Source organism: Eubalaena glacialis, chromosome 15, assembly GCF_028564815.1.
Source record: "Eubalaena glacialis isolate mEubGla1 chromosome 15, mEubGla1.1.hap2.+ XY, whole genome shotgun sequence".
NCBI lineage: Eukaryota > Metazoa > Chordata > Mammalia > Artiodactyla > Balaenidae > Eubalaena > Eubalaena glacialis.
In genome coordinates, this window is record NC_083730.1 from 565,862 (window position 1) to 587,786 (window position 21,925).

The 21,925-nt window shown below is 41.9% G+C and overlaps 1 protein-coding gene across 1 annotated transcript in view; it reads left to right on the forward strand.

The window, feature by feature from the left end:
* The window catches only part of PARD6G (par-6 family cell polarity regulator gamma), a 107,261-nt gene extending 88,084 nt beyond the window's left edge, over positions 1 to 19,177 (forward strand). The window contains exon 3 of the mRNA XM_061169585.1: positions 16,677 to 19,177. Coding sequence (XP_061025568.1) covers positions 16,677 to 17,497 — 821 coding nt within the window. The 3' untranslated portion in view covers positions 17,498 to 19,177. The remainder of the gene's footprint in view (positions 1 to 16,676) is intronic.
* The last annotated feature ends 2,748 nt before the right edge of the window (positions 19,178 to 21,925 follow it).

The window sequence follows — 21,925 nt, forward strand, 5'->3', positions numbered from 1 at the left end:
CGCAGCCCTCGGGCCTCCGTCCGGTGACCGCGCCTGGACTGCCCACTGCCCTGGGGCCACCCAGCCTGGGGACGCGGGGAAGGGAGCCTGGGGGAATGGGGGGGCTGGAAGACCAGCGGCTCTGATGGAATCACAGCGCAGGTCCTGAGTCCAGGGAGGGGATGCTGTGGGCAGCAGCATCTGGTCCTCCACAGGCTCTGCCCCCGCCCCCGGGCCCTTCGCCCCACCCCCAGTCCTTCACACTCGGAATTGCCCAGGACGTTCATGAGGGATATTGGTCTGTAGTTTTCTTTCCTCTTAGTGTGTTTGTCTGGCTTTGTCAGGGTTATGCAGTCCTCATAGAATGAGGTGGAAAGGTTCCCTCCTCTTGAACTTTGGGAGAAGTTTGAGAAGGACTGGGTATTAGTTCTTCTTTAAATGTTTGGTAGAATTCACCAGTGAAAACATCAAGTCCAGGGCTTTTCCCTGTGGGGAGAATTTGGACTACTGGTATAATCTCCTTACTAGTTATAGAACTATTCAGATTTTCCATCTCTTCATAATTTAGTCTGGGTAGGTTTTGTGTTTCTAGGAATTTGTCCATTTCATCTAGATTTTCCAATTTGTTGGTGTGCAGTTATTCATAGTACTCTCTTAAATCCTTTTTTTTTTTCCTGCAGAAATGGTTGTAATGCCCCACAGTCGTTTCTGATTTTAATAATTTGAATCTTCTTTTTTTCCTAGTTCATCTAGCTAAGGGTTTATCGATTTTGTTAATCTTTTTGAAGAACAAATTTTTTGTTTTATTGACTTTTCTCTATTGTTTTTCTGTTCTCTATTTCATTTATCTCTGCTCTAATCTTTATTATTTCCTTCCTTCTGCTAGCTTTGGGTTTATTTTGTCCTTATTCTTCGAGTTCCTCAAGTTGTAAAATTAGGTTGTAGATTTGAGATCTCTTGGTTTTTAATGCAAGCATATAACTATAAATTTTCCCCTTAGCACTGCCTTTGCTGTGACCCTTAAGTTTTGGTATGTTGTGTTTTCATTTTTTTTCATCTCTAAGTATTTTCTAATTTCCCATGTGATTTCTTCTTTGATCCATTTCTTGTTTAAAACTGTGCTGTTCAGGTACACATTTTTGTGAATTTTTCAGTTTTCTTTACGTTACTGATTTCTAACTTCACCCTCTTGTTATCAGAGAAGATAATTTCTGTGATATCTATCTTATTCAATCTACTGAGAATTAATCTGTGGCCTAGTATATGGTCTATCCTGGAAAAGGTCCCGTGTGCACTTGAAAAGACTCTCTATTGCTGTTGGGTGGAGTGCTCTGTGTGTGTCTGTTAGATCTCATTGGTTTATTGTGTTAAGTCCTCTATTTCCTTACTTCTGTCCAGTCATTGTATCCACTTTTAGGAGTGGGGTACTGAAGTCCAACTACTCCTAAGAACTGTCTCTTTCTCCCTTGAATTCTGTCAGCTTTTGCTTCATATATATGTAAATATATTTTTTACATGGTAGATTTACAAAATTATATTAGTTTCAGGTATACAACGTAGTGATTCAAAATTTTTATGGGTTATACTCCATTTAAAGTTATTATAAAATACCGGATATTTTCCCTGTGTTGTACAATATATCCTTGTAGTTTATTTATTTCATACATAGTCATTTGTGCCTCTTAATCCCCTCTCCCATCTTGCCCCTCCTCCTCCTCACTGGTAACTACTAGTTTGTTCTCTACTCTGTAAGTCTGTTTCTGTTTTGTTATATACATTAGTTTGTTTTATTCTTTAGATTCCACATAAAGTGATAACATACAGTATTTGTCTTTCTCTGTCTGACTTATTTCACTAAGTATAATATTCTCTACATCCATTCACATGGTTGCAAATGCCAAATTTTCATTCTTTTTATGGCTGAGTAATATTCCATTGAATATATATACCACATCTTCTTTATCCATTCATCTGTTGATGTACACTTAGGTTGCTTCCATATCGTGACTATTGTAACTAATGCTGCAATGAACATTGGGATGCACGTATCTTTTCAAGTTAATATTTTTGTTTTCTTCAGATATATGCCCAGGAGTTGAATTGCTGGATCACGTGGTAGTTCTATTTTTAGTTTATTGAGGAAACTCCATAGTGATTTGCTCAGTGGCTGCACCAATATACATTCCCACCAACAGTGAACACTGGTTCCCTTTTCTCCACATCCTCACCGACATTTGTTATTTGTGATTTTTTTGACGATAGCCATGCTGACAAGTGTGAAGTGCTATCTTATTGTGGTTTTGATTTGCATTTCTCTGATGATTAGTGATGTTGAGCATCTATTCATGTGCCTGTTGGCCATCAGTGTGTCTTCTTTGGAAAAATGCCTATTCAGGTCTAATGCCCATTTTTTAAAAGGTTGTTTGTTTTTTATTGAGTTGTATGAGCTGTTTATATATTTTGGATATTAACCCCTTATCAATCATATCATTTGCAAATATTTTCTTCTGTTCAGTAGGCTGTCTTTTTGTCAATGGTTTTCTTTGCTGTGCAAAACCCTTGTAGTTTAATGATGTCCCATTTCTTTGTTTTTGCTTTTCTTTCCTTTGCCTTAGGGGACAGATCCAAAAAATTATTGCTACAATTTATGTCAAGGAGTGTTCTACCTATGTTTTTTTCCAAGATTTTTATGGTTTCTGGTCTTACATCTGGGTCTTTAATCCATTTTGAGTTTATTTTTTTATATAGTGTGAGAAGATGTTCTACTTTCGTTCTTTTACACGTGTAGCTGTCCAGGTTTGCCAGCACCGCTTATTGAAGAGACTGTCTTTTCCCCATTGTGTATTCTTGCCTCCTTCGTTGTAGATTAATTGACCATAAGCATATGGGTTTATTTCTGAGCTTTTTATTCTGTTTCATTGCTCTATGTGTCTGTTTTTGTGCCACTACCATACTGTTTTGATTACTGTAGCTTTATAATAGTCTGAAGTCAGGGAGCATGATACCTCCAGCTCTGTTCTTTCTCAAGACTGTTTTGGCTGTTCAGGGTCTTTTGTGTTTTTATAGATATTATATATACATATATATATATGTATATATAATATATATATTAGTGTATATATATATATATATATACACACATACACATATACATACATACATATGTATTTGGCTGCACCAGGTCTTAGTTGCGGCACATGGGATCTTTAGTTGCAGCACGTGGGATCTTTAGTCACGGCAGGCGGGATCTTAGTTGCAGCATGCATGCGGGATCTAGTTCCCCGACCAGGGATCAAACCCAGGCCCCCTGTATTGGGAGTGCGGAGTCTTACCCACTGGACCACCAGGGAAGTCCCTCCATATATAGTTTTAAATTATTTGTTCTAGTTCTGTGAAAAGTCTCATGGGTATTTTGATAGGGATTGCATTAAATCTGTAGATTGCCTTGAGCAGTATGGTCATTTTAATAATATTAATTCTTCCAATCCATAGCACAGTATATCTTTCCTTCTGTTAGTGTCATCTTCAATTTCTTTCATTAGTGTCTTCTAATTTTCCAAGCACAGGTCTTTTACCTCCTTAGTTAGATTTATTCCTATGTAATTTATTCTTTTTTCATATGATTATAAATGGAATTGTTTGCTTAACTTCTCTTTCTGATAGTTCATTGTTAGTGTATAGAAATGCAACAGATTTCTGTATATTAATTTTGTATCCTACACCTTTACTGAATAAATTGATGAGCTCTAGTAGTCTTTTGGTGGCATCTTTAGGATTTTCTATGTATAGTATCATGTCATCCGTAAATAGTGAGTTTTATTTCTTCTCCAATTTGGATTCCTTTTCTTCCGTTTTCTTGTCTGATTGATGTGGTTAGGACATCCAGTACTGTGCTGAATATAAGCAGTGAGAGTTGGCAATGTTGTCTTGCTCCTAATCTTAGTGAAAATGCTTTGAGCTTTTCACCGTTGAGTATGATGTTAGCTGTGGGCTTATCCTATATGACCTTGCTTATGTTGAGGTAGGTTCCCTTTACACCCACTGTAGAGAGTTTTTATCATAAATCGCTGTTGAATTTTGTCAAAAGCTTTTTCTGCATCTATTGAGATGATCATATGATTTTTATTCTTCAATTTGTGAAAGTGGTATATCACATTGATTGATTTGTGGGTGTTGAACCATCCTATGTATCCCATTTAATCATGGTGTATGATCCTTTTAATACATTGTTGGATTTGGTTTGCTAATAATTTGTTGAGAATTTTTGTGTCTATGTTCATCAGTGATATTGGCCTATAACTTTCTTTTTTGTTTGATAGCTTTGTCTGGTTTTGATTTTGCTATCAGGGTGATGCTGCCCTCATAGGACAAATTTGAAAGTGTTCCTTCCTCTGCAATTTTTTGGAATAGTTTGAGAATGATAGGTGTTAACTCTTCTCTAAATGTTTGGTAGAATTCATCTGTGAAGCCATCTGGTGCTGGACTTTTGTTTGAATTAGTAATCAAAAAACCTCCAACAATTTCATTACTGGTAATTGGTCTGTTCATATTTTCTGTTTCTTCCTGGTTCAGTCTTTGCAGATTGTACGGTTCTAGGAATTTGTCCATTTATTCTTGGTTGTCCATTTTATTTGCATACAGCTGTTCGTAGTAATCTCTTTATGATCCTTTGTATTTCTCTGGTGTCAGTTGTAACTTCTTTTTCATTTCTGATATTATTGATTTGGGTCCTCTCTTTTTCTTGATGAGTCTTGCTAAAGGTTTACCAATTTTGTTTATCATTTCAAAGAAGCAGCTCCTAGTTTGGTTGATCTTTTCTATTTTTTTTAAGTCTCTATTTCGCTTATTTCTTCTGATCTTTATTATTTCTTTCCTTCTACTAACTTTGGGTTTTGTTTGTTCTTTTTCTAGTTCCTTTAGATGTAAGATTAGGCTGTTTGTTTGAGATTTTTCTTGTTTCCTGAGGTAGGCTTGTATCACTGTAAACTTCCCTCTTAGACCTGTGTTTGCCACGTCCCATAGATTTTGGATCGTTGTTTTTTCGTTTCCATTTACCTCCAGATATTTTTTAATTTCTTCTTTGATTTTTTTCAGTGATCCATTTGTTGTTTAGTAGAATATTGTTTAACCTCCACATGTTTTTGTTTTTTGCAATTTTTTTCTTGTAGTTGATTTTCTAGTCTCGTAGCATTGTGGTTGGAAAAGATGCTTGATATGATTTCTTAAATTTACTGAGACTTGCTTTGTGGCCCAGCATGTGATCTATCCTGAAGAATGTTCCATGTGCACTTGAAAAGAATGTATATTCTGATGCTTTTGGATGGAATCTATATATATATATAAAAGTTCATCTGGTCTAATGTGTCATTTAAGACCAGTTTCCTTATTGATTTTCTGTCTGGATGATCTGTTTGTTGATGGTAGTGGGATGTTCAAGTCCCTCACTATTATTGTGCTACTGTCAGTTTCTCCCTTTATGTCTGTTAATATTTGCTTTATGTATGTAAGTGCTGCTCTGTTGGGTACATATATATCTACAGTTGTTAAATCTTTTTCTTGGGTGCTCCCTTGATCAATATGTAATGTCCTTTGTTACTTGTTACAGTCTTTGTTTTGAAGTCTATTTTGTCTGGTGTAAGTATTGTTATCCTGGCTTTATTTTCATTTCCATTTGCATGGAATAACTTTTGTCCATCCCCTGACTTTCAATCTGTGTGTCTCTTTAGATCTGAAGTGAGTCTCTTGTAGGCAGCATATACATGGCTCTTGTTTTTGTATACATATACAGCCATTCTGTATCTTTGATTGGAGCATTTAGTCCATTTACATTGAGAGTAATTATGGATAGGTACATACTTATTGCCATTTTAGTTGTTTGAGTTGTTTTGTAGTTCTTTTTTGATACTTTCTTCTTTTGTTCTCTTGTCTTGTGATTTGATGACTATCTTTAGTGTTATGTTTAGAAACTTCTCTCTTTTGTGTGTATCTATTATAGATTTTCGGTTTGTTGTTACCATGAGGGATGGTAAGTTGCTGATCTCATAATTTCAAACACATTTAAACAACCCTGCATTTTTACTCCCCTCCCCTCACAGTTACTGTTTTGACATTATATTTTACTTTTTTTTTTTGTATCCCTTAACTACTTATTACAGATATAGGTGATTTACTACTTTTGTCTTTTAACCTTCTTACTACCTTTGTACATGGTAGGTTTACTACCTTTACTGTATATTTGCTTTTACTGATGAGCTTTTTCCTTTCATAGTTTTCATGTTTCTAGTTGTGGCCTTTTCTTCTTTGCTTAAAGAAGTCCCTTTAACATTTCTTGTAAGGCTGGTTTCATGGTGCTGAACTCTTTTAGCTTTTGCTTAGCTGTAAAACTTTTGACCTCTCCATCAGATCTGAACGAGAGCCTTGCCAAATAGAGTATTCTTGGTTGTAGGTTTTTCCCTTTCATCACGTTAAATATATGGTGCCACTCCCTTCTGGTTTGCAGAGTTTCTGCTGAAAAGTCAGCTGATAGCCTTACTGGAGTTTCCTTGTATGTAACTTGTTGCTTTTCCCTTGCTGCAGTTTATATTCTCTCTTTATCTTAATTTCTGCCATTTTAATTACAGTGTATCTTGGTGTGGTCCTCTTTGCATTGATCCTGCTTAGGACTCTCTACCTCCTGGACCTGGATGTCTGTTTCCTTTCCTAGGTTAGGGAAGTTTTCAGCTAGTATGTCTTCAGATATGTTCTCTGCCCCTTTCTCTCTCTCTTCTCTTTCTGGGACCCCTATAATGAGAAAGCTAGTATACTTGATGTTGTCCCAGAGGTCTCTTAAACTGTCCTCATTTCTTTTCATTCTTTTTTTCTGTTCAGCTTCAGTGGTTTCCACTACTCTGTCTTCCAGCTAGCTGATCCATTCTTCTGCATCATTTAATCTGCTATTGATTCCTTCTAGTGTATTTTTCATTTTAGATATCGTATTCTTTGTCTCTGGTCCTTCTTTCTGTTTTTTTACTCTTTGTTAAAAACTTCTAACTTTTTACTCTGCTCATCTATCCTTATCCCAAGTTCTTTGATTATCTTTATGATCATTACCTTGAACTATTTATTGGGTAGATTGCTTATCTTCACTTCTCTTAGTTCTTCTTCTAGTTTTTTTCATTTGGAACATGTTCCTCTGTTGCCTCATTTTACCTAATTTGCTGTTTTTATTTCTGTGTATCCCATATGTTGGTTGCATTTCCTGATCTCAGAGAAGTAGTCCTTTTTAGGAGATGTCCTATGTTCCCTGCGGCACACTGCCCTTTGGTCACCAGAGCTGTTTGCTCTAGGGCTAGATGAGGGCTGTGTTGGTCCTTCTGTTGTGGCAGGATGACTATTGCGGGCAGCCTGGTAGGTGCAGCTGGCCCCGTCTGGTTGTTTGCCAGGCCGTGCCTTGTGCGGAGGCTGCTGGCCTCTGGTTGGCAGGACCAGGTCACAAGGTGGCTGCAGAACCCAGGGTGGTCCCAGATCTACTGCTCACCGTTGGGCAGAGCCTGGTTCTGGCACAGATGGCTGCGGAACCAGGGTTCCTGGATCTAGTGTTGGCCTGTTGGTGGGTGGGTCCCGTTCCTGATATGGCTGGCTGTGGGTTCTACAGTATCCCAAGGCTGGTACTGGCCCACTGTATCCCTGGCCAGCTAGCTGAGGATTCTAAGGTATCTCAGAGCTGGTGTTGGCTTTCTGGTGGGTGATTCTGGGGACTGGGGGGTCCATGGGCTACTTCCAGTTCACTGCTTGGTGGAGCCAAGTCCCGAGGCCTCTGGCTGAAGGGTCCTTGGGGTCCTACAGCTGTTGTCATCCCACTGGTGGGTGGGGCTGAATCCTGGGGTATCCTGATACTGTTGCCAGCCTGCTGACACGTCGCCTGACACCTGAAAAGGCAAGCTGCAGTGATCCTAGGGCCAGCGTCCACCCGCTGGTGGGTGAAGCTTGGTCGTGGAGTCTCTGGCTGCAGTGGTCCTGGGGCTGGTGTCTGCCTGCTGCTGGTCGGGGCCAGGGCCCAAGGGGGACTGGGGCTGGTACTTACCCACTGGTAGGCAGAGCTGGGTCCTACAGTCTCTGGCTGCAGGGCCGTGGGGGTCTTGGATCTAGTTCCAGGGTGTGGTGCCAGGGCCTAGGCCCTCTGGTGGACAGGGCTGTCTGCAGGAGTGGCTGGGGGCTCGCGGGGTCTTAAGGCAGCCTGCCTGCTGGTGGGGGTGGGGCTGTGTCCCTGCCTGGCTGGTCACTTATCCTGAGGCCTCCCAGTACTGGTGCCTACAGGCAGCTGGGCAGGGCAGGGCTGGGTCCTGAAGCTGATAAGCTATAGGGAGAATTCAAAAACGGCACTTTCCAGCACGGGTGTCCATGTGGTAGGATGAGTTCCCCAAGGTGGCTGCCACCAGCGTCTGTGTCCCCAGGGTGAGCTGCAGGTGCCTCCTGCCACTCCAGGGGGCGCTCTGAGATCAGCAGGTGGGTGTGACCCAGCCTCCTTTCAAATTACTGCTCCTGCCCTGCGTCCAGGAGTGTGTAAGATTATATTGAGTCTAGTGTTGTTTTTTATTTTGATACATCTTTATTAGAGTATAATTGCGTCACAATGCTGTGTTACTTTCTGTTTTACACCAAAGCAAATCAGCCATCTGCATACACATGTCCCCATGTCCCCTCCCTCTGGAGCCTCCCTCCCACCCTCCCTATCACACCCCTCTAGGTGGTCACAAAGCACCGAGCTGATCTCCCTATGCTATGCGGCTGCTTCCCGCTAGCTAGCTGTTTTACATTTGGTAGTGTATATATGTCCATGCCACTCTCTCACTTCGTCCCAGCTTACCCTTCCCCCTCCCCGTGTCCTCAAGTCCATTCTCTACGTCTACATCCTTATTCCTGCCCTGCAGCTAGGTTCATCAGTACCATTTTTTTCTTTTTCTTTTTTTTTTTAGATTCCATATATATGCGTTACCATACGGTGTCTGTTTTTCTCTTTCTGACTTACTTCACTCTATATGACAGACTCTGGGTCCATCCACCTCACTACAAATAACTCAATTTCGTTTCTTTTTATGGCTGAGTAATATTCCATTGTATATATGTGCCACGTCTTCTTCATCTATTCATCTGTCAATGGACACTTAGGTTGGTTCCACGTCCTGGCTATTGTAAATAGTACTGCAGTGAACATTGTGGTACATGACCCTTTTGAATTATGGTTTTCTCAGGGTATATGCCCAGTAGTGGGATTGCTGGGTCATATGGTAGTTCTATTCTTAGTTTTTAAGGAACCTCCATACTGTTCTCCATAGTGGCTGTATCAATTTACATTCCCACTAACAGTGCAGGAGGGTTCCCTTTTCTCCACACCCTCTCCAGCATTTGTTGTTTATAGACTTTTTGATGATGGCCATTCTGACCGGTGTGAGGTGATACTTCATAGCAGTTTTGATTTGCATTCCTCTAATGATTAGTGATGTTGAGCACCCTTTCATGTGTTTGTTGGCAATCTGTATATCTTCTTTGGAGAAATGTTTATTTAGGTCTTCTGCCTATTTTTGGATTGGGTTGTTTGTTTTTTTGATATTGAGCTGCATGAGCTGCTTGTATATTTTGGAGATTAATCCTTTGTCAGTTGCTTCGTTTGCAAATATTTTCTCCCATTCTGAGGGTTGTCTTTTCGTCTTGTTTAAGGTTTCCCTTGCTGTGCAAAAGCTTTTAAGTTTCATTAAGTCCCATTTGTTTATTTTTGTTTTTATTTCCGTTACTCTAGGAGGTGGGTCAAAAAAGATCTTGCTGTGGTTTATGTCAAAGAGTGTTTTTCCTATGTTCTCCTCTAAGAGTTTTATAGTGTCTGGTCTTACATTTAGGTCTTTCATCCATTTTGAGTTTATTTTTGTGTATGGTGTTAGGGAGTGTTCTAATTTCACTCTTTTACATATAGCTGTCCAATTTTCCCAGCACCACTTATTGAAGAGGCTGTCTTTTCTCCATTGTATATTCTTGCCTCCTTTATCAAAAATAAGGTGACTGTATGTGCGTGGGTTTATCTCTGGGCTTTCTATCCTGTACCATTGATCTATATTCTTGTTTTTGTGCCAGTACCATACTGTCTTCATTACAGTAGCTTTGTGGTATAGTTTGAAGTTGGGGAGCCTCATTGCTCCAGCTCCATTTTTCCTTCTCAAAATTGCTTTGGCTGTTCAGGGTCTTTTGTGTTTCCATACGAATTGCAAAATTTTTTCTTCTAATTCTGTGAAGAATGCCATTGGTAATTTGATAGGGATTGCATTGAATCTGTAGATTGCTATGGGTAGTATACTCATTTTCACAATATTGATTCTTCCAATCCAAGAACATGGTATATTTCTCCATCTGTTTATGTCATCTTTGATTTCTTTCATCAGTGTTCTATAGTCTTCTGAGTACAAGTCTTCTACCTCCTTAGGCAGGTTTATTCCTAAGTATTTTATTCTTTTTGTTGCAATAGTAGATGGGATTGTTTCCTTAATTTCTCTGAGTTTTTCTTGTTGGTGTATAGGTATGCCAGAGATTTCTGTGCGTTAATTTTGTATCCTGAAACCTTACCAAATTCATTGATTGATTAGTTCTAGTAGTTTTCTGGTGGCATGTTTAGGATTTTCTATGTATAGTATCATGGCATCTGCAAACAGTGACAGTTTTACTTCTTCTTTTCCAATTTGTGTTCCTTTTATTTCTTTTTCTTCTCTGATTGCTGTGGAATAAGAGTGGCGAGAGTGGACATCCTTATTCCTGATCTTAGTGGAAATGCTTTCAGTTTTTCACCATTGAGTATGATGCTTGCAGTGGGTTTGTCATATATGGCCTTTATTATGTTGAGGTAGGTTCCCTCTATGCCCATTTTCTGGAGAGTTTTTAATCATAAATCGGTGTTGAATTTTGTTGAAAGCTTTTTCTGCATCTATTGCGATGATCATATGGTGTATCACATTGATGGACTTGCGTATATTGAAGAATCCTTGCATCCCTGGGATAAATTCCACTTGATCGTGGTGTATGATCCTTTTAATGTGCTGTTGGATTCTGTTTTCTAGTATTTAGTTGAGGATTTTTGCATCTATGTTCATCAGTGATATTGGTCTATAATTTTTTGTGATATCTTTTTCTGGTTTTGGTATCAGGGTGATGGTGGTTTCGTAGAACGAATTTGGGAGTGTTTCTCCCTCTGCAATTTTTTGGAAGAGTTTGAGAAGGATTGGTGTTAGCTCTTCTCTAAATATCTGAGAGAATTCGACTGTGAAGCCGTCTGGTCCTGGACTTTTGTTTGTTGGAAGATTTTTAATTATGGTTTCAATTTCATTACTTGTGATAGGTCTGTTTATATTTTCTAATTCTTCCTCGTTCAGTCTTGGAATATTGTACCTTTCCAAGAATTTGTCCATTTCTTCCAGGTTGTCCATTTTATTGGCATATAGTTGTTTGTAGTAGTCTCTTATTATCCTTTGTATTTCTGCAGTGTCAGTTGTGATTTCTCCTTTTTCATTTCTAATTTTATTGATTTGCATTCTCTCCCTTTTTTTCTTGATGAGTCTGGCTAAGGGTTTATCAATTTTGTTCATCTTCTCAAAGAACCAGCTTTTAGTTTTATTGATCTTTGTTATTGTTTTCTTCATTTCTGTTTTATTTATTTCTGCTCTGATCTTTATGATTACTTTGCTTCTACTGATTTTGGGTTATCTTTGTTCTTTCTCTAGTTGTTCTAAGTGTAGGGTTAGATTGTTTATTTGAGATTTTTCTTGTTTGTTGAGGTGAGACTAAATTGCTGTAAACTTCCCTCTTAGAACTGCTTTTGCTGCGTCCCATAGGTTTTGGGTCATCATGTTTTCGTTGTCATTTGTTTCTATATATTTTTTAATTTCTTCTTTGATTTCTTCAATCATCTCTTGGTTATTTAGTAGCTCACTGATTAGCCTCCATGTATTTGTGTTTTTTTACAGTTTTTTTTCCTGTGATTTCCAATCTCATAGCATTGTGGTCAGAAAAGATGCTTGATATGATTTCAATTTTCTTAAATTTTCTGAGGCTTGATTTGTGACCCAAGATGGGATCTATCCTGGAGAATGTTACGTGTGCACTTGAGAAGAAAGTGTATTCTGCCACTTTTGGGTGGAATATTCTATAAATAATCAGTTAAGTCCATCTTGTCTATTGTGTCATTTAAAGCTTCTGTTTCCTTATTTATTTCATTTTGGATGATCTATCCATTGATGTAAATGGGGTGTTAAAGTCCCCTACTATTATTGTGTTACTGTCGATTTCTCCTTTCATGGTTGTTAGCATTTGCCTTATGTATTGAGGTGCTCCTATGTTGGATGCATAAACATTTATAATTGTTATATTTTCTTCTTGGATTGATCCTTTGATCATTATGTAGCATCCCTCCTTATTTCTTATAACAGTTTTTATTTTTTAGTCTATTTTATCTGATACGAGTATTGCTACTCAGCTTTCTTTTGATTTCCATTTGTATGGAGTATCTTTTTTCCATCCCTTCACTTTCAGTCTGTATATGTCACTAGGTCTGAAATGGGTGTCTTGTATACAGCATATATATGAGTCTTGTTTTTGTATCCATTCAGCCAGTCTGTGTCTTTTGGTTGGGGCATTTAATCCATTTACATTCAAGGTTATTATCGATATGCATGTTCCTATTACCATTTTTTTAATTGTTTTGGGTTTGTTTTTGTGGGTATTTTTCTTCTCTTGTGTTTCCCACCTAGAGAAGTTTCTTTAGCATTTGTTGTAAAGCTGGTTTGGTGGTGCTGAATCCTCTTCGCTTTTGCTTGTCTGAAAAGCTTTTGATTTCTCCATCTAATCTGAATGAGATCCTTGCTGGGTAGAGTAATCTTGGTTGTAGGTTTTACTCCTTCATCACTTTAAGTATATCCTGCCACTCCCTTCCGGCCTGCAGAGTTTCTGCTGAAAAATCAGCTGATAACCTTATGGGGATTCCTTTGTATGTTATTTTTTGTTTTTCCCTTGCTGCTTTTAATATTTTTTCTTTGAATTTAATTTTTGTTAGTTTGATTAGTATGTGTCTTGGTGTGTTTTTCCTAGGGTTTATCCTGTATGGGACTCTCTGCGCTTTCTGGACTTGGGTGACTATTTCCTTTCCCATGTTAGGGAAGTTTTCGACTATAATCTCTTCAAATATTTTCTCAGACCCTTTCTTTTTCTCTTCTTCCTCTGGGACCCCTATAATTCGAATGTTGGTGCATTTAGTGTTGTCCCAGAGGTCTCTGAGACTGTCTTCAATTCTTTTCATTCTTTTTTCTTTATTCTGCTACTTGGCAGTTATTTCCACCATTTTGTCTTCCAGCTCACTTATTCGTTCTTCTGCCTCAGTTATTCTGTTATTGATTTCTTCTAGTATATTTATCATTTCAGTTATTGTGTTGTTCATCTCTGTTTGTTTACTCTTTAGTTCTTCTAGATCTTTGTTAAACAGTTCTTGTATTTTCTCAATCTGTGCCTCCATTCTATTTCCGAGATTCTGGATCATATTTATTATCATTACTCTGAATTCTTTTTCAGGTAGATTGTCTATTTCCTCTTCATTTATTTGGTCTTCTAGGTTTTTACCTTGCTCCTTCATCTGGAAATATTTTTTTGCTGTCTCATGGGTTTTTTTGTTGTTTTTTTTTTTATGAGTGGGATTGTGTTCCTTTCTTACTGGTTGTTTGGCCTGAGGCTTCCAACACTGGAGTTTGTAGGCTATTGGGTAGAGCTGGGTCTTGGTGCTGAGGTGAGGACCTCTGTGAGACCTCACTCTGATGAATATTCCCTGGGGTCTGAGGTTCTCTGTTAGTCCAGTGGTTTGGACTTGGAGCTCCCACTGCAGGAGCTTCGGCCCAACCCCCAGCTCAAGAACCAGGAGCCTGCAAGCCGTGTGGGGTGGCAAAAAAAAAAAGAGGACAATAACAAAGCCCAAAATAAAATTAGACTAGGAACCTAGCAGATATGTTAGAAATAGTATAAAAGTAAAAATATAGATGGCTCAACAACCAGAAGGTACAACAGTACCACAATAGTAAAAAAGAGGAGGAAAAAAAGGGGGGAAAAGGCCTCGGCTGTGGAGGGCGGGGCCTAAGCAAGAGCGAGGTTTGTGTGGTGGGCGGGGCCTATGCTTAGGACCCACAGGGCTGGAAAAGGCCCTGGGGGCTGTGCGGGATGGGGCTTAGGCTCAACGGAACAGAAGGGGCCAAGGCGTGCCCCCCACTCCTGGTCTCAGAGGGTGGGGGACTTCACCTTGGAGCACAGCAGGCTTCCCGGGCTTGAGTGGGCGGGGCAAACACCCTCCTCTCCTCTCCTCTCCTGCTCCTCCCGCAGCGCCCCTCCCGTCTGCCTCTCCTGTTGTCCCCTCGGCGTCCTTCCTATGCCTCCAGGACCAATGCGGCCGGTGGGGAGGTTGCCCTGGAGGGCGGGGACCAGCCTGGGAGCCCAGCAGGCTTCCTGGGCTCCAGTGGGCGGGGCAATCTCCCTCTGCTCCTCTCCTGCTCCTCCCACAGGGCCCCTCCCCCTGCCTCTCCTGATCTCCCCGGCCTCAGGGGCCCCATCCTGTCTGGCCTCCACTTCTCCTCCCCCCTCAGTCCCCCCACGTCCTACCGGTTCACTTGGGGGTTCCTCCCGTCTCCTTGGGCATCAGGGTCCCCCATCAGTGGCAGGCAGGAGCCCTAGTTGTGGGGAGACACTAACTTGGCATCTTCTCATGCCACCATCTTGACTCTGCCGCCTATATTGTGTCTTTATTAAGTTTGATTATTTTGTAATCTTGTGTCTCTTTGACTTCATCTTACTTAGAGATTGTTGAGCTTGGATGTTTACATTTGCACACTTCATCAAGTCTGGGAGTTTTCAGCCATTATTTCTTCCAATATTCCCTCCACCCCTTTCTCTTCTCCTTCTCCTTCTCAGACTCTCACAAGGCATATATCAGTTTGCTTAATGGTGTCCCAGTGTTGCTTATGCTCTGTTCACTTTTCTTTAACCTTTTTTTGTTGTTGTTCCTCAGATATGATAATTTCTATTGTCCTATCTTCAAGTTCACTGATTCCTTCTTCTGCCTGCTCAGATCTGCCTTTGAGTCCCCTGTTCAATAATTTCCATTATTGTACTTTTCATCTCCAAAATTTCTATGTAGTTTCCTTTTAGGTTTTCTGTCTCTCTGTTGATATTTCCATTTTGTTCACACATTGTTTTCTTGACTTTACCCACATCTCTTTTTTTCTTAGTTTTTTGATCATGTCTTAGGCCATTGTTTTAAAGTCTTTGTCTAGTAAGTCTGCCATCAGGTTGTTTCAGGGACAGTTTCTATTACTGTTTTCCTTTGGGGCACACTCTCGTTTCTGTGTACGTCTTGTGACTTTTTTTGTTGTTGTTGAACACTGGAGATTAATCTAATAACATGGTAGCTCTGGAAATCAGATTCTACCCCTTCCCCAGGGTTTGCTGGGTTTTTGTTACTGTTTTGGGGTGGGTGGTTTTTTTTTTTTAATTGTTGGAGGCTCTTTGCTGAGTATCAACATTAAGGTGTGAACTTAAGGTCTTCTAAGGTCCTTTCTGAGTCTTTCCTTGAGCATGCACAGCCACTTCTAACTAACTTTCCCCATATATGCAGTTGTTTTTAACATCCTAAACTTTAAGGTCTGACTCCCAAAATGAGAAAAGGTGAAAAATGAAGGGAGAGAAAGGGTGCCAGTCCTTTAACTCTCCTGGACGTTCCTTCAGGTAGAAAGGGAGGGGCTTGCAACAATGCAGGGAGGTGCAATAGCCACCTACCTCTGTCTACACCTTTGTGATCAGAAGTAGCAGTCCGTAATCAGAGCACAGATGCCTGATGTTTGGAGAGCAGGGTCCTTTTTGCCCACCCTGGCCCACAAACTCTCCAGGAACAGTGCACAGCTGCCTCCCAGGGTGCTGGGGGTGGGCTAGGTAGCTGCTACTGTGCTAAGAGTTGAAACTGAGCAAAATTGACTGCAATTACCGTCCAATTCTTCCCCTGGAAGTTGAGCCTTCAACAGACTCTCGAGTTCCAGATTAGTTACATCATCAGACAGATTCTGCCCCTGCAGTTGTGGTCCAGGCTGGGAGACGTTCCTGGTGCTTCCCGCTCCACTGTCGCTGCAGAATCCAGTCAGGCACTTTTCAACCTTTCATCTATTGTTAATTCTCTTAACCTTTCAACCATTCTGTTGGTTGCCTGGAGAGCTAATGTTAAGGAGGTGATTGTGCTTGAACTTGGCATCAAACATTTGCCTGGTGAATATTGTTGGGCCAGCTCACCTGAGGCCAGGATTGCTGTGGGCTCAGCAAAACAACCCATAAAGTTACTGCACTGTGTCTGCATGTCATCCAGGAGGTTGAGACTTTCCCAAAAACTGAAGTGTGACAAAATGAATCGATCATTCAGCTCCTGGGCCTGTGTGGGAGACTTGTGTTTCAGTCAGTTCTTTACACGGTTTGATTTGCCCATTGCCTCAGACTTCCCTGGGGTCACATCACAAGTCAGAGAAGCGGTGGGAAGGTGAGCTGCAGAAGGCCAGGCCTTACCTGGACGGCCAGCCTCAGGCTCCGGGAGTTCGATGCTGTTTGACTTGTGCTTCCCCGTTGCCCGCGCGGTCTCTCCTCTGACCGACTCCTCTGTGCTCTTCCAGAAGAGGCCGAGCACTGCAGCTTCGGGGTGGGCTCGCTGTCCAGACGGCGGCGCCCCCTGGCCCTGCGGGAGGACGGCCCTCGCCGGCGCACACACCTGCACATCGGCCTGCCCCACGACTTCCGCCCCGTGTCCTCCATCATCGACGTGGACATCCTCCCCGAGACGCACCGCCGTGTGAGGCTGTACCGGCATGGCTGCCAGAAGCCGCTGGGCTTCTACATCCGCGACGGCACGAGCGTGCGCGTGGCCCCGCAGGGGCTGGAGAAGGTGCCCGGCATCTTCATCTCCCGCATGGTGCCCGGCGGCCTGGCCGAGAGCACTGGGCTGCTGGCCGTGGACGACGAGGTCTTGGAGGTGAACGGGATTGAGGTGGCCGGGAAGACGCTGGACCAGGTCACGGACATGATGATCGCCAACAGCCACAACCTCATCGTCACGGTCAAGCCAGCCAACCAGAGGAACAACGTGGTGCGTGGCAGCCGTGCGCTGGGCAGCTCCGGCCGCTCCTCGGACAGCACGGCCAGCCGCCACAGCCTGCCTGCAGCCCACGTCCTGCAGAACTTGCCCCCTGACGAGATGGAGAGCGACGAGGAGGCCGACGTGGTCCTCGAGGGCGTCCTGGAGCCCCGGCTGGTACCCAGGCCGCCACCAGGCAGCCTCGCTCGGGTCAATGGCGCTGGCCTGGTGCCCGGCCTGCACAGCCCTGGGCGGGAGGGCAGCGTCCAGAGGCTGCTCAGCTCCCTCCGGTCCGACCCCCGCCACAGCCTGGCCCTGCCCCCCGGAGGGGTGGAGGAGCATGGGCCGGCAGTCACCCTGTAGGGCCAGGTGTCCGACAGGTCAGTTTCCCGAGGGGAAATACTTCCTTCTTCTTAAAGTTTTATTCCAGTCTTAAAATAAGAAAAGATTGTATACTGCACGCCTCCTTTTGTTGTTTTTACTTATCCCTCCCTTTTCTCCCACAGCCCTACTCTTTATTCCAACTTATGGAGAGAAAAGAATATTGTATTTTTGTAGAATTTCTCCACAGAACGTAAAATACATACACATGCACCGTGTGTACGAGGCTGGGTGAGGGTCTAGCACCTTTGTCAAGTGGTAGAAAGGATCTGACCAAGTGCAGAAAATACTTCATTTTTAAATTTTAAAAATATACTTTTTTAAATGAAGCTTTAACATTACTTTTTTAAAATAGTCGAATTCATGTTTTCACTGTGCTTCCTGCCGACTTGCACTGATTCTGCTGACGGGCCAGAGGCTATGAAGATGGGACGTGGCAGGAAGGTAGGCAGAGGCTGGTTTTCAAGAGCAAATGCACCCACACCTGGAATAATAATAAGCATGGCGGTAGAGGATGAATTTCAGAAGGTTGCACTGTTTGCAGTCCTGTCTCACATAGCGTGAAGTGGTCGTGGTGGCCGTGGCAGTGGACTCGCCCCGACAGGCAGTTTTGTGAGGCCGTCAGAGGTGGCCTGTTTAGCCTTTGAGGTGAATTTAATTTTGGGAAGAGAGTGGAAGGCACAGCTCACCAGTACCATCTGTGATCAAAAGCCAGCATTTACTCTGAGGTAAAAACCAGTCTGTTCCTGTGGATTGTGACCCTGAGGGCAGTTTGTGAAGTGTTTCCAGCACTTCACACAGGCCTTCGAAAGGTCAGTCATTTGGATTTGTGGGTTCTGTGATCTTTGACTTTAAATAACAAGTCACATGGAATGTAACGATTTTTAACACAGATTAAATTCATTGTCACTTCCTTTGGTATTCTAGCAATATTCACTTATTTAGTAATTTTAAAGGTTTATTCATGTTTCAGCCAATCAAACTTTATATGACCTGTATTTTCTACTTGAATCCAGTGTCGAGGAGAAAATGTTACACTTGTACTTTGAAAACTAAACTTTCACCCAAAAAAGTTTTCATGTAAATACAGGTGAACGTATTTTTGTAGGTTGCCTTTTGGGAAACTATGTGGCTGCTTCTTCTGTGGTCAGGCACCCCCTGCTGGTAGTGGCAGAACTGACTTTATGGATGGCAGGTTGATAACAGGTGGAAAACAGTGTATCTCAATGTGTTCATTTCTCCTGAATTCATTAAGTGAAAAGCAAATTATTTTTCTTTTGGAAACTATTTATTGGGCATAAATAGCTTTTATTGAGTAGTTGTGGTCTCCTGCACCTTTGTTTTTGTTGTTTGTATGCCAGGATCACTGTCTGTTTTGGTCCTAAGTACAGGGAAGACCAAAGATGCTCCCCTTTGAGGTCTAGGACCCCCAAATTTATGGGATCCAATGAACTGTACGAGCATTTTTGGGCACCAGGAGTCAGAAGTGTTTTTTTACTATGACAAGTATTGTAGAACCAAAACTCTTATGCTAACTTACTATCACAAAGGAAATGTTCTTTTATTAAGTTATTGCTGGTTATTGAATATCTTGTCAAATAACTAGGTGTGTTTTTTAAGTAAATGTGAATAATTTTTTAAAGGAAAAAAAGGCTTATGCTGAGATTTGTGTGCTGTTGTTCATAATTTTAGGAGTTATGAATTGTCTTGAACAGCTGCTTGAGTGTATTTTTCTACCCAGGTCTATATTTCTGCAATTTTCTTTTTTAAAAAAAAAAAGGACAAAAAAAACTATGTTGTATACACATTAAAGTTTTCTTTTATATCAAAGAATAAAAACTTTTTCTTTGCTGCTTTCAGCTGTGTTCTGAATACTGGAGAGAATGTCTCTGTTAATGATCAGCAGAGATAAACTCAGCCTCAGGATGAAGTACCTAATATTGACCAAGTGCCTCTTGTGCGCCTTATTTTTTTGTTTTTCACGTAACCCTCACACTTCCTCCACAGGCGAGTAGTAGTAGCCCATTTTACAGATGGGAAAATGGGCTCAAACTCAAGCAGGTAGTAGGGCATTTCAGATAACCAAATTATACTCGTATTTGATAGGAGAGAGATGTGTCATAGGTCCAGAACCTTCTTTTGAAGTCCTTTTGAAAAAGCTTTTCTGAATACTTACTATACAGCTTTTTCAAAATATACCCTGGTTTGCAAAATCTCCATTAACACTTAATCATCATTGACATTACTAAATGCATAATACATCAAGATCTACTCATTCAGTAAATTACAAATGTCAAGGTGACAGCAGCAAACACCAATAACTCCTGGAAGAAAGAGGCGCAACTGTCTCAGCTTTACCAGTGTGCACCACCTCGCTGAATCCCCTCACTGACGCTGCTGAGCTGCAGTCAGCCCTTTTCCATTTAGAGCTGGGGGGACTCGAGCATTGGGACAGTCACCCCCGCAGCCTGTGAGGTGGAGCTGAGGCAGGCAGGTGCTGAAGCTGGATACATGCTCTGAGTTAGCTCCTGTGATGGAGTCAGAGATGCAGGGGCAGATACCTGGCTGACCAGCCAGGGAGCGCAGGTCACTTGACCTTGTAGTAATGCACGTTGCCAGCCCCGGAGCCTGTGACATCTCAGGAGGGCCAACCTTTCAGCTGATAAGGAGACCCTGTCCACGAATCAGTGAGGTTATATAGTATCTCACAGCTTTACACAAAGTAGCCAGAGACAGGGAGCGGGGTCTTGTTGCAAGTCGCAGAGATACCTGGATAATGCTGGTACTGAGACCCTAATATCAGGTAGCCTGCAAAAAGTATTTCCTGATGGGCAGAAATACTGTTCTGTGGTTTACTTTTTATTCCAGCTACACCTATTCCTCCTTTCTGCCTCTGACATCAGTCTCCTAAGTATTTCTTATCCCAAACACATCCCAAGTCAATATACAAATTCTTTTTCCCTCTTATGGTTCTTCACTTATTTTGTTTTCTTCTTTATCTTCACAAAAAGATAACTTTCAGGGATTGAGAACTTTGCATTACTGAACAACATTTCCAAGGAATGGCATAAACTGTTATTATGTTAATAAAAAGCAAATAAAATGATTCACCATTGGTGTCCTCAGCCCAGGAAACAAGTGCCATTTTCCACGTTCCCTTCCCCAGGGAGCTTTGAAAGTAAACACATTTCTTAACCTGAACCCTCTTGACCCCAAGCTAATGTGCCAGGGGAAGAGCTCTTTTCACACAAGGTTTGCTTCTAGTAGACCCCAGTGATCTGTTGAGCAAGACTGCAGGTGTTCCATGGCAAACTGAGTTGTCTGCCTTATTGCTCCAGGACCAAGTTACATTCTTCATATGAACCCCACCCAAGGCCCAGGCCACAGGTGAGAAGCAGCTTCCACAGACCAGCTACCAGGACTCCAGGGAAGCACTGCAAACCCTCCTCAGTGTCCTCAGGTTGCTGTTTTGGTTTTCTGTGTTTTGTCTCCTAAACCAGCATAAGCTCTTTGTTCAGAGGTTGTTATATTCTCTTAATTTTTTTATTTACTGAGTGTGAGCATACAAATGTTTCCACGGACCTTATACTTTAGAAACAGATGATAACAAATCAGTATAAGATGTAATATTTTGTTTGCCAGTAACTGCTATGAATAAAAACAAAACCAGAAGGAGGATATTGTAAATTTTTACCATTACTTTTTAAAACGAGGAAGTAAAGGTAGAGTGATATTTCCAGGATCACATGGTAATTTTCAGAGCCATAATTCACACCCATATTTTTTGACATCCAGTACTTTTCCCGCCCCATCTATCTGCTTCCAGAAATGCAACATTCGGGGCTTCCCTGGTGGCGCAGTGGTTGAGAATCCACCTGCCAATGCAGGGGACATGGGTTCGAGCCCTGGTCCGGGAAGATCCCACATGCCGCGGAGCAACTAGGCCCGTGAGCCACAACTACTGAGCCTGCGCTCTAGAGCCCGCGAGCCACAACTACTGAAGCCCGCGCACCTAGAGCCCGTGGTCTGCAACAAGAGAAGCCACCGCAATGAGAAGCCCACGCACCACAACAAAGAGTAGCCCCCGCTCACCGCAACTAGAGAAAGCCCGCGCGCAGCAACGAAGACCCAATGCAGCCAAAAAATAAATAAATAAATAAATTTATTAGAAAAGAAATGCAACATTCATCCACACAGTTCCCACTAAGGAAAAACACCACTCTCCTCCTTGAATCATTCTGGACTGAGCCATAAACCAGTCCATCTAACAATAGTAGTTCCAGGATCTGTCATCCAGCGTAAGTGACATCAAGAATTAAACTAAAGGGCTGCTCATACCAAGATCACTCAGGTAGAAAACATCAAAGGGAAATTTCCCTGTTCTGGGCCACTGACCCTAAGCATCCTTTC